The 13,402-nt window shown below is 34.9% G+C and overlaps 1 protein-coding gene across 5 annotated transcripts in view; it reads left to right on the top strand.

Moving 5' to 3' along the window:
• LOC138225267 (B-cell receptor CD22-like) overlaps positions 1-13,402 on the top strand; it is a 16,095-nt gene extending 2,693 nt beyond the window's left edge. The window contains exons 2-11 of one of the 5 annotated variants that reach the window (XM_069184893.1): positions 739-858; positions 4,635-4,726; positions 5,353-5,730; positions 6,409-6,702; positions 7,195-7,335; positions 8,720-8,977; positions 10,034-10,139; positions 10,549-10,617; positions 11,260-11,335; positions 11,976-13,402. In XM_069184893.1, coding sequence (XP_069040994.1) covers positions 4,672-4,726; positions 5,353-5,730; positions 6,409-6,702; positions 7,195-7,335; positions 8,720-8,977; positions 10,034-10,139; positions 10,549-10,617; positions 11,260-11,335; positions 11,976-12,047 — 1,449 coding nt within the window. In that variant the 5' untranslated portion in view covers positions 739-858; positions 4,635-4,671 and the 3' untranslated portion in view covers positions 12,048-13,402. Of the gene's footprint in view, positions 1-738; positions 859-4,634; positions 4,727-5,352; positions 5,731-6,408; positions 6,703-7,065; positions 7,336-8,719; positions 8,978-10,033; positions 10,140-10,548; positions 10,618-11,259; positions 11,336-11,975 lie in introns of all 5 variants that reach the window. The other 4 variants (XM_069184891.1, XM_069184892.1, XM_069184890.1 and 1 more) reach the window with 4 other exon arrangements.

Here is a 13,402-nt window from a genome sequence, read left to right as displayed (position 1 = left end):
GGGTCTGGTAGTATGATACATACTTCACTTGTCAATGATCACCTCTTCATACTTCACAGTAAGACTTAAGTGTTTTTGTACCTTTCTCCTTAACTGTGCTATCCTAACCTTCGTTTTTAAAGGCCCATGGTCCTCATGTTTAAATTTCGAAATTCACTGCATGACTGAGGACCCTTACAGCAATATTATGAATTTATTCTGAATTTTGAATCATGAAAATTGCTCATATATCACAAAGACAGTTTTAAGTCAACTAATTGCATGGCTTATTAAGGTAAATGTGTGCCCCTAAATTATTGTATTTATTATTTACTCTGTGTGTGTATGTCTGTGTTTGTGTCTTTCAGTATTTCTTACTATAGAATATTGTTGTGGCAAACTCCAGACCTATTGGAAAATATAGCATGGATATAAATCTACAAACTGTGAAACAGTGAAAATGAGTTCTGCTCACTTACTTTTTTATTAATGTACTGTACTTTTAGATGATCCTGAGCTATCAATAGACAGATATGGTATTTTATTTTAATATATGTAAAATGTTAGGGTCAAGCTTTTAATTTCAAAATCTGTAACAATTTATGGACTTTCTAAAAAAAAAAACATTGCACCTTATGCTAGTCTAAAAGGAATAATATACATTATATGTGTGTGGCTGTCCTTCTTATAAATGTCAATGACATACAGTACAATATACTGTTCAGTAAATGCAAATATTTTACTTTTTTTGACAAACAGTGCTACACTATAAACCACAGGAAGCCCCTTCCACTGTTTGACCAACTTCTGAAAACAACCTGTGCCATTTTAAGCAGATGATACAATATGAAAACATCAGAAGACTGGGCAACAATAAAAGTGAGTATGCTTATGTTATACCTAAAATATTAATTGGCGGAAATACCTGAAAGGGTTTCATTAAGAAGTGTTACATGAAAATTAGAATTTCTTGTTAGATCCAGAAGTGTTTGAAAGCAATTCAAAAAGGAACTGTTCTGCTGTCTTTGCCCTGATGAAGACTTTGCCCTGATCTAGAAGTAATTTTTTAAAACTCTTCCTGATTTTATAAACTGCAAATCATGAGTCTGAATCATGTAGAGCTGAACTATGACAATAGCATGGAGAGTAAAGAGTAAAGTATTTCTTGCCATTTCTGCCTTAGCACATGATTAATTATAATCTATCAACCTGACAAGTTAACTGTTCGCAGATCTGCCTAGTCTCTGAGTTTCACAAAGAATATCCAACACTTTCAATAGCCTTTATATGCTGTTATTGTACTTTGCATGAACATGCTAGTTTGGGAATGAGTGTTCTGTGTAGGATTACATATTAACATTAACATTACATATTAAATCGAAGAAATTCTTGAAATCTCTTCACAAAAAAAAAGGAAAATGTATTCACTGGTAATTGAAAACAACAATTACTTGTATAATATTCTGAAAAAAGCACTTTTACATGTAAATTATAGCCATTTGTGGTTGCTCTCAAACTATTAAGTTTCTTAAATGCTCTAGAGACACATACATTTTGGACGTTGTCTTATTTGATGTACTGTACTTCTGTAGTGTAGTAATTGTACTTTCAATTCTGGGGCTGTGGGGTGGCTCTTTGGCTAAGGCTCTGCGCCTGTGGCTAGAAGGTTGCTGGTTTGTATCCCCTGGCAGAAGAATCCTACTCCGTTGGTCCCCTGAGCAAGACCCTTAACCCAAACTGCTCCAAGGATGCTGTATAAATGGCTGACCCTGTGCTCTGATCCTAACCTTCTCTCCCTGTCTGTGTGTCTCATGGAGAGCTGCGGTATGCAAAAAGACAAATTCCTAATACAAGAAATTGAATATGGCCAATAAAGTGATCTTATGTTATACTCAATGTTTTAAGGTCTTTTGAAAGCACAGGAAACTCTTGCAGATGCTTTGTTTGTTAAGGCAGAGGAAGTTTGATATAATTAGCACTTGTCTTCACATACTCAGTCCTTTTCACACTCGCTGGCCAGAGCTAAGTTTAAAAATTATCTTTTGCTTAAACAAAGTCCACCGGAGAGAGAGATGTTAGTTTTCATATTGAGGGACAGGACTAATTGACTAAAAATAATCTACATAAAAACATGACTCCTCACAACTCCCAAAAATCATCTGAAATTAGTTTTCACACGGTAATCATTTAAAATCAGTAAATTACAAAATAGTTCTTCACTCCTGGTGTCATGCTACAGACCGTTTTGCCTTATTTGTATCAGGAACAGTGGTCGCAGGTGACAAGAGGCACAGAACAGTACTTTGTGAACCTTAAGATGATTTACATTTAACACAGTACACAGTAGTGTTTTTGAATCTGATACCCTGGAAGGAATGTCTTGAACCCCATGAGATTGCTGGATGAATTAGCGATCAGCAACTCCACAAGATGCACTCCACAAACAGCTCCCCCTCTCATTTGTAACTTCTTGCCATCTTTTGTAAACTAAATGAGTTTTGAGGATACAATTGAAGGCTGTCAGCTCTAAAATCTATGTGGTAGATCAAAACAAAGGTCCTAGAATAAATTTAAAAGGAGATACAACGGGGGCAATGGGGAGCATGAAATATATGGTGAATGTAGTCAGTACTGAACAAAATGAGGTGTGCAGGGATGTTCAGAATCAGCAACAAAATTTAGAACTGTTGTAGCAAAACAGCTTGAAGAACGCAAGAGTTGTGGATCAGGACTGAGTAGAATAAGTAGTAAAGAATTATGATGTTGCAGATTTTGTTAAGAAAAAGAGCCAAAAATGTGCCGAGAAAGGGATTCTTTGTGCTGTATGAAACACATATTAAGCTATTAATTCCTGTCATGAAATAGTTTGATCACTTTGGTCTTTCTGTTTAATGTTTCTACAAGACATATCACAGCTAATGGAAAGTCTGTTAAAAATAAATCCATTCTTCCCATCAGATAGGTCTGCTTACCAAGAAAAAGAGAAGTACACCACAAATACCTAACCTTACAGAAAAAGAAGAAGTTAGCTCGGATCTAATAATATACTCTAAATCTGACTTACAGTAAGACCTACAGAATGTATTAAGTTAAATAAGTTCCCCTTTATGAATTAAAGTTATATTTCCTTTGTTCACAAAGAATGGAAATTTTAGTATTAACAATCGTTGATGCAAGTAATGCAAGAGTGGTCTCCATAAACATCTGTGAATAGTACAATTGTTGCTGTGATATGTTGATGCTGTCATTTACCTGTGGAGATTAACAAATTCTACAAATTAGAGGTATGCTATAATAGACTGTTAGAGGTGATTAGAATATTCATGTAGCAATGAAAACAATATACTGTCAATGATTCCAGGCTGTGAGAAGGGTGGGCTTGGAGATTGATAAACTTTAAGCTTTCCAAATGACTGCATAATCACCTTCTGTATCACAGATCAATATTTCATCCAAATTCTCTTTCCTCCACCCATTTCTGTGAAATTCAAGATGCACACCTTCCCTGTGCTGACAGAGAATCCTGCAGGACTGAATATCAGTATTCAGCTGCCTCCTCCATTTTTTTGTCTTTCTAGTCTTGGTTATTGTCTCAATCTCTCTGCACAGAACACAAACTCTCACTCACAGTGAAGGAGAACTGCTCATCTGTGTCCAAAGAGACAAATCCATGTAGATCTTTCTCTCTTCCATGGAAGAGTCCAACGTTCTGATAGTGGGAACCTTAAATTGTGGCTTCATTAGGTTTTATTACTTCTTTTATGTAATTATTTCAGTTAATCCTGTTTCCAGGATTTGTTTGATTAGCTCACTTTTTCACTCCTGTTTTTTTCTGCTTTTTGTTTTGGGAATTTATTCTTTGTCTAGATCTCCACCTATCCATGCATTTTCCATTTTTTGTTCTGGTGAGGGTGCGGAGTTTGACATTTTCAGTTAAAAAAATGTAACACTTTCATTTAAAAATTCAGAAAGTCTGTAAATTGGAATAGGTTATCTGATATGATTAACAACTTAAAATCATCTACACACTCTAGTCTGATCAAATATTGCAGGAATAATATCTGAAAATCTCATATACCTTCCCTCTCATTATTGAGGATATTTTAGGAAGATCACTAACATGTCCTGGATTCAAAATGAGTACTGACAGAATTTCTTAGTACAGGGAAGTGAAGGTAACACTGACCAGGATACTACATTGCTGGTAACAAAAACTTAGTTACAGGATACTGTATATCCTGTATCCAAAGTACAGGTTAATTACAATCACAATTATTTAATTTTAAAGTAGCCAACCGATTGAAAAAGACAAACTGAAATAATGTATTTGAGAAGAAAAAAACATTAATATTTACAAACAAAACAATTTGGACTTTGTAGTTTAAAATTATAAACATTAAAACATGCTTTATGTTGTTAACTAGAATTAATTACCTATCATTGTGTCGATTGGGAAGTTAATGGATCACTGCATTGCCTCTTAGGCAGTTACTGTACCACTGATGTTACCTCACTACTCATATATTTTCAAGGGATTATATAGGTTTTTTTTTATTTACAAAGGCCTTAAACAGCACACAAATACATTTGATTTAATTGTATAAAAATGGGCATATTTTGACATTTAAAAATCTTTATATGATTCTTGATTATAGAGTCTCTGAAGGATTATTCTGCTGTGAGGGTAAAGAGATGGCACTCAGTTCAAGAAGTGGAAATCTGTTGTTGCACCTCTTGTATTTGAAAGGTACAGTCTGACATGGTTAATATGCTAAAAGCTTTCCAAATACGTAAAGTATATTTCTAACACTGCCCCTAATGGACCGTCAGCACTATTAATTATAAGATCTCCAATAGGCAAGTGGTTTGTTATAATCCAGGCTCAAGTGATGCAACAGAATAAATACAGCATTACGAAGAACTATGCTTATCTGAATATACACACTCCGTCATTAAGTGTTTTACAGTAAGTTGCAATTTAGAGCACATCCAGTAAGAAAATTTTAACCAAGTTTAATGGTTGACTGAACAATGACTGCATGTGTCACTAAATGTGACACTAGTTCTGCCCGTACACACTTATTTGTAAAAACACAAACAAACCTGATATTGGACCAAAAGTAAAATGCCTTTGAAGAGCAATTGCTTAGATACAATAATGTACTGTACTGTATGTATAGTTCTATGACAGTGTGGCTGAAATAGGGGCCTTCTTCTAACTGCTATTGAAGGCACAAAAAAAGAAAGAGGAAAAAAAACATTTTACTTTATTTTGCCCCAAATTGTTCATTTATTACATAGTAGCACTAAGAACATCAATGCACAAACTTCCTAATTAATTTAAATACTGACAGCCTATTCTTTTTCTTTCAGTGGCATATTTTGATACCCAGTTTGCTGAGGCATCTTCTGAGTGGTCTGTTAGCACCATAAGAAACATATGGGCCCTCAAAGACTCCTGTGTTGTGATCCCCTGCACATATAACTATCCTCCTTCTGCAGAAAAGGGCAATAAGAAAATAATGTGGCATAAAGACTTCAATCAATACATTTATCACCAAACTCTCAATAAAGTGCTGGAAGAATTCAAGGGTCGTACAAGTTTAATAGGAGATCCAGAGAATCAGAACTGCTCCCTCCAGATAGACCCAGTGGCACCTGATGACAAGGGTCCGTTCCACTTTAGAATTGAGATTGACAAACTTGATAAATACTCCTTTATGAATGATGAAGTAACCATAAACATAAACGGTAAGACACAGCCTTTTCTTTTCTCAAATTGTTCACCCCACAATCATGGTAGAACATACAGTGATATAGTTTCTGTTCTCTGGATTTTAACATTTTATTTAAAGCCATCTTGCAATGCTAAGAGTCCACCTGGTCATATATGGTATGCTAACGAAACTTTTATATCTAAAAAAAAATCCATCATCAATGTTCCCAAGATTGTGATTTTTTGGTTTAAAATGAATATCTGGAATGAGTAGTGAGATAGTTTTCTTTGTTTTACTAATTCTCAGCTATTTCTCCTACTGAACAAGGCCTTCAAAACACCTTTAACATTGCTGTTTGGCATAGTCTACAACCAAAACAAAAATAATTCTTGAATTTAGGAGTCACCCCCATCCTGTTACATATTTTTAGGGTTATGTCTTAAAGGCCCAAATGTTTTAAACTCCCAGCTCTAATGCATGTCTTAATGTGTTGAAAATATCTGCTTAAAGCTATACAGTATATGTTAATGATTTCCAAATAGTGTTCTGTGTGTTTATTTTTTGAACATCACTTGCCTTTGAGAATTCTTTAGTTTTGCCTCTATTAAGCATTTATTACATCTAGCCTAATCATAAACTTTTCTGTAGTATCCTGGAAGATGTTTTTCAGGGCTTTTATCGGTTCATAACTGTGTTGCATTTCTTATTTTAGATACTGCCCAAAGCCCCACTCTGTCTTTGAGTGGAGACACAAAGGCAGGTACAGGGGTTTCTGCCTCCTGCTTGATTTATCACACCTGCCCTGCTCATAGTCCGAACATAACCTGGAGCCACAGCAGCACAGCAATCACTGTTCGCTCACAGCAAATGGAGCGTGGCCAGTGGAAACTGACATCAGAACTGAAATTCACACTCACAGTGGATGACCACGGAAAAAATCTGACCTGCAAGGTTCAATACAAGGGAAGACAACCATTAGAAAACTCTGTGACCCTGAACGTGACATGTAAGTCCTTAAATTGATCCTGTGACCTGTGGCATTGTTTTAAAATGACTTTTGCTTTTTTTAGAGAAATATATGTGACTGTGATGGTCTCTGTATACAGAACAAGTCTTATTATTTCTACTGTTATTACTGCAATTCTGTGTTCCTCAACACAATCCAAATGAGTTGTTATTTTAGAAATCATTTAGTAATCTCTTGTTAACAATGAAAAACGTGCAATGACTACTGATAGGCTATATATTTGAACTATATTGCAGGGTAAAAAAACTTCTGTTCCAGTATATTCACATAGTACTTTCAAAGCTGATTTCTTTATTTAGCAACAGAACTGCTTGCATTATCTGAGTATTTTGTTCTCTGTAGATGCCCCAGTAAAGGTCATGGTTAATTACAATCATTCTGTAGTTAAGGAAGGAAACTCCATTGTCCTGACATGCTCCAGTCACAGTAACCCTCCAGCCCACCGTTTCCAATGGTACAAAATCAATATAGCTCAGACTGATCTGCTGTCAGAAGGAGACAACAACATCTACACAGAGAACAATATGACTAGAAAGAGTCGGGCCTTCTACTGCATAGCAGAGAACTTGGTGGGACAGAGCAAATCTCCTGAAGTGCACATAGATGTCCAATGTGAGTACAGATCTCCTGAGTAACACTGTATTTTCTGCAGTAGAAAAGCATTGCAATCAAGCTGGAAAATATCAAGGAAAGGAGCAAATACCTTGGTAAAGTTCATCAAAATTATTTGAGCTTAGTCCTTTTTGGGGAGATCTTCCTAGTTATAAAAAAATCAAATCAGCAATACTAGAAACTCTTCTTTTGTCGATACAGTATCATGCACAGTACATTGCAAAATCATGTTTAAGAAATAAGTAAAAACCTTATTTGACATGGCTGTGGTTGAGGTTAAGAAAAATGTTATCTTAACTTGATTGTCCAGTGATATTGTATCTGGTTTGTGTCAAAGATAAATCATATGAGAACAAAATCTGTACAAACCTGGCCAACAAACTCATATCAGCCAAGTACAGGATACTTGGCAGAAATGATCCAACTGTAAGAATGCATTAAAAATTGATATCCCTAATCAGATTAAAACATACATAAACCAGAGCACGGATTACTGAGAGAACCTGTCATATGTTGAAGGCATCCTCAGCAAGAAATAGAGGAAATTTTAACTTAAGTGAGGTTCAAAACTAATTGAAACTCCGGGGCCAATGGGTTACTTGGATCAATGAATCTTAAAATACAATAAAATACTAAATTAACAGAAATCAATATAAATTTACAGTAGTAAGTATTGTATTGTCTTCAATTAGAGTTCTGAAGATTAAAATGTATCGTACTCACTGGCCAAAATAGTTTACAACATTCCGCCATCAAAAAAGGTGCTGGACCCAATTCAAATGATGTTGCGATGAGCTGTGTGATTAGTGAGACAACCTGTCAAATGAAACCATCCTCAGGGGAAATTCAGAATCCAGTTCCAGCACTCTTTAATAGGGCTAAGATTTTTCCAGCCAGTTAATGTGGTGAGCATAAGACATTCTTCTATCACATCAATCACACATGAGCTGCTAATGGAAGAGTCTACCTAATCTTTTTGGATTTGAATTTGTACAGTTCATTGTATTTATGAAGAAATGTTGAATGGGATTATACTCTTATTCACCCCTTAAAAAATAGACAGAAATAAATAGGTTCCATCTACAATCTGTTAATTGTTCTGATTAAAGTAAATGAAATAGTAACATTTAACCTTGTATACTTGCATACCCCTCAACTTACAATCATTATTGTTTGTGGATAGCTAGTAGAATCCTGCCCTGTTTATAGGACTGTCAGAAAAACAACCATCACAAAAACTATCCCTAAAGTGTAAAGATCTCAAACTGAAAAATATAGTTCCTTTTGAACTATACTCCCAAAAAGTCATTTAATTTTCTTACTCTTTGTTGTTTAACATAACATACTTCCGTCTTAACAGTTTCCCTAATTCATTTATGTTTAGACAAACCAGAGATTATGAAGAACATCACATGTACTGCCAGCATCACAGTGACCTGTTGGTGCACTGTGGACTCCAACCCCCATGCTGACATCAAATGGATCCTTGCTAACAAGACCCTGCCCAGCAGCTCCTTGGAGACAAATAATACAGTGACCATAGGCAGCCTGCAGGGAGTTGAGGGTTTCACAGGCAGTATCTCGTGCTTTGCCAGTAACGTGCATGGGAGTGTGACAATGGCTTCATTTCTGCAGACCAGTGGTATGAAATGTCTTGAATGTCTATTTTTCCAATACAAGAAAAAAAGCCTGCAGAAGATCCTGATGCACTTTCAATTGCCACATAATATAGAACCACCACTTACAGAGCTGTTTTTTCACACTCTTGTCCACAATCAATAGTTACACTTTAATGGACAACTGCTGTATTTTTTAATATCTCACAATTTGGAACTTTTGATCAGCAAGCAGTTTGGCTCTGTTGTACAGATCTTTTAGTAACATGGTCAAGACGAAAGCCATACACATAATATTTGTGAGGCCAGCTATGTTGTGACCCATGGTAACAATGAAGTCAGATGCACTTTTAACTAATTCCAGGAAAATAGGCAGTCTTAGGAACCATGCTGTAGCTTAGATTTTGACTTTCCAATACCACTTTTTGTACTTTCTACAGAAGAAACCCATTTAAAATACATAAAATAGTATACTGTACATATTGTTTCATAGTAAAGGTCAGTAAATATAAAAAATAGACAGTACATGTTTAATTTTGCGTTTTAAAGTTGTATCTTCTGGTTGGGCAGCCAAGATGTTTGCCTTTTTCATATTTCATCTCAGTATCAACAACTATTTTTGTCTTTTTCTGTTTTATTTCTCGTGGTTTTACATCACAAACATGCAGCTGCAATACAATGGTTTTCTAGGGCCGATCGTGCACCAGAAAATTATATTAAAGTGGGGATATTTTAAATGATCATTTCCTGTGTGAAGAATTTGATTAAATTTAGTTACATTCACATATATTACTTAAAATTCTGCATACTAATACCTGGCAACAGCTTGATATCAGACAGAATGTGTGTCCATACTGTATGTTCTCAAAACAGTTCATAACTCCAGTTTTAAGGAACTGGTTTACATATCATTGATAAATGTAGCCCCTGAAGGGCAATATTAATCTCCAGTTTTGAAAACAGCACAATTAAACAGTACAGGACATGGTATATAAATAACACACTAGCACAGAAATATATTCAATACTCAAACGATTTTTCCTGCACTGATCCCTTATATACAGTGTATATCTTGTTTGCAGATACAATGATATACATCTACATAATATCCTCTGCTGCTGCTGGTGGTGTTATTCTTTTTATACTTGCAGCTGCAGTGCTGTATAAAAGGAAAGTGGAGCAAAGCAGGTAAGATGGACAATGTTTGAATGTCTTGGACCTTCTCCTTTTCATACATTATCAGCAGGTAAATGTCTATACATACTGTAAGAAAGATTTCGCAGTATTCTGCTTTTATATATTTTTTGTGGTAATAATACTATAAAAAATACCTTCTGTTTAATCTTATAGTGTTATGCTTTATAATTTAACCGTTTTACCTATTCTAAATATGTGAGAGCTGAGAAAGTTAAAGTATGTTTTTCTTCACCTTTTAAAACCAAGTGTACCCACAATGAATTACTTTCTAATTTATATATTTTTTAGAAAATGTGATACTGTAACATCCTTTTTTAATAATAGTAATCATTATAATCATAATTCTTTAGGAATAATAATGCAAAATTATTTGCTCTTTACAATGATTTTGTTTCCACAGAGAAAAGAAAGACAAAACTGAAAACATACCTGAGAAGATTATCAACCCAGTTTACTCTAAGTCCTACAAGTAAGCATTACCAGTGTGTATAAGAAGGATTATTTTCTATACAACTGATAAAGCAGGTTCAACTATGTAATAACACAAACCTAAAATAAGCTAAACAGTTAGAGAGAAAGAATGTTCTCCCCATGTTTATGTTTGTTTGAATATCATCAGTATAGAAATGATCTTTCAGACCATGTGGTCTTAGTAGCCGAGTGGGAACAGTGAGTAAGTGTTGAATAGTAGGAGGCCGAGTATTGAGCCCTGAGGTACACCAGCCTTAACAAACCCAAAGTGCTAAGTGTTGGTAATCAGTAAGGTAAGAGCTGAACCATTCAAAAGCAACGTCAGAAACGCCAAACAGTTCACTGGTGAGTTAATTGGCTTCTGGGAAAATCAGTCGTGTAGAGAGTTTGTGTCTGTGTGAGCTCTACAATGGGCTAGTCCTGCCTTGCACCTCTAGCTTGCTGGGATAGGCTTCAGCTCCCCTGTATTAGATAAAGCACTTAGAAAACTGATAGATATACACACTGTAAACATACTGTATATGTACAGTACATCCATCAGTATATAGATTTATATACATACAGTATACTTTTATATGTTTCTATACATATACTGTAGGTTCTGGTTCTCTTTTTCTAAAATATATTTCTCATTATGAAGGTCTCAAAAGCAGTGTGAAAATGCTTTACAACTTGCAGACATTGAAACAAGTGATTGCATTTATGCTAATAATATGGTAAGTATTAAAGTATACTTTGAGTACTTACTGGTGAATGATATTTGCAAATTTAAAAAGCTTTGTACAAAGTAAAAAAAAATATTTTCAGTTGTCACTACTACCATGTCTAAGATAAAGATTTTATGATTAGGGAATAGTATTGTGAACTCAATACAGTATATTTGCTTCTGTTTAAAAACAAAAGTAAACATAGCATCCCCTTAATATATGCAACAACAACTATTCAAGAGAATAGGCAGGAGGCAAGTTTGTGGTTTTGGAAAGAAAGAGGGTTTATTGGACTTATAGTTACAGAGCTGTGCTCTTCACCAAGAAGAGATCATTTTACATTTCACACTACATCAAATGTGTTTTAGATTTCAATTAAAGCTATCATATTCTGTGTTCAAAACCATAAGTCCGAAACTGGTAGCAGTCACGGTGTTAATTGATCAAAGTCAATGGATGTGTGATATCACACTGCATATTTTTATGTCGTTTGATGCTGTGCGTTAAACTGCTGAATATTTATAGTGAAAACTCCAATGACCATTTCCGTGACTAAATAAACAGCACATTATTATGTGATTACAGAGCTGTGCTCTTCACCAAGAAGGGATAATTTTGCATTTTACATTCTTTTTCATTGTGTCCACAGATTCTGGAAGATGATACACCAGATTATGAAGATATCGAGGATTTTGAGGAAGACATTTATGCAAACATGTAGCATTATGTCTTCCAGACGTCTTTCTGCCTCCTTACTACTTTATCTGTATTTGGGATAAGTTTGAAGAATTCTGTGTCAAAGCCTAATATACTGTACAGTTTGTTCAAGTAGGGAGCTGCGTCAGCATGTGTAGGCTGCAAAGTAAAAAATAAAGGTATCCCATGCTGAAAAATAAAGCAACATTCCAGCTCTGGGGCCTTCTTCAGGTGAGTGAAGAACACCTGAAGAAGTCAACTGAATGTTTCCACCACTGAAAAGCTGTCTCTTTTCTTTTCATCATAGAATAAACCTTTACTTGTTCCTAACATACATTATGTTTTACGAGGAAACTGCATATGTTTTCAATGCTATTCTATAGTAAAGGCTGAGTACATTGTATTAAACATGAAATCATGGTAAAACCAGCAACAAAACAGAGGGTGAAGAGAAGCAGGCACATTACAGACCACTGGAACACACTGAAACGTTTATGTCGATTCTTTTGCTGGTAAAACTATGAGGACAAATGAGGACAATGAATACCACAGAAAACTAACATATCTGCACTTTTCAAACTAGATTAAATTCCTAACATGTACTTCAAAATATTTTTAAATTTTAAATTGTGAATATTGTTTTTAGCCTATGAAACTAACATTCGATGTTGTACCAGTGTTTTTTGTCCTGTAATTTCTATTGATGTTAATTTATGTACGTCTTTATAAGTTAAGGCTATTAATAATTTTTTTTTAACAAAGCACTGTTGGATTTTTATATACTGTATGATGAATACAACAGGGAGGGACAAGACACTTTCTCCAGCTTCTTTTCTTCTTTTCTTCCTTTCCAACTATGGCAACACAATCAAAATATAAAACAGGTAAAAGAGGAGCATTTCTAATAAGTAATTCTAAAAATATAATGTTAAGATGGACTTACTGGTTTCTTCAAAATGCCCCTGATACAACACATTTTGTTAAAACATCAAAGTTTATTATGATGCTACTGTATATGGTACAGATGTGTTATTGAAAACCTTGATGCTACACAAGTTTTCAGGAGATGTAAAATTACCTTTTTTTCCAGGATGTAATCGCTTGCTAGTTTAAATGCACCCTCACAATTTGGAGGAATCCAGCCTTTATGATTGTGGCTGCCTATTCCTGCTATACCTGGTATCGGCTAGTGTCTTGAGATTATGATTTAGCTAGGATTTAGGGTGCAAATCGAAGGAATCTATATACCACTGACAAATGCTGACTAACTAGATGCCTGAAATTGTTTACATAAATCAATTTTTAACGTAATATCACTGTATAAGATGTGTGAATAACGCTCCCAAAGTAATTCATTAAATATAGTGACATACTGTACTA

The sequence above is a fragment of the Lepisosteus oculatus genome, chromosome 27, assembly GCF_040954835.1.
Source record: "Lepisosteus oculatus isolate fLepOcu1 chromosome 27, fLepOcu1.hap2, whole genome shotgun sequence".
Lineage (NCBI taxonomy): Eukaryota > Metazoa > Chordata > Actinopteri > Semionotiformes > Lepisosteidae > Lepisosteus > Lepisosteus oculatus.
This window is presented reverse-complemented; position numbering and strand designations above follow the sequence as displayed.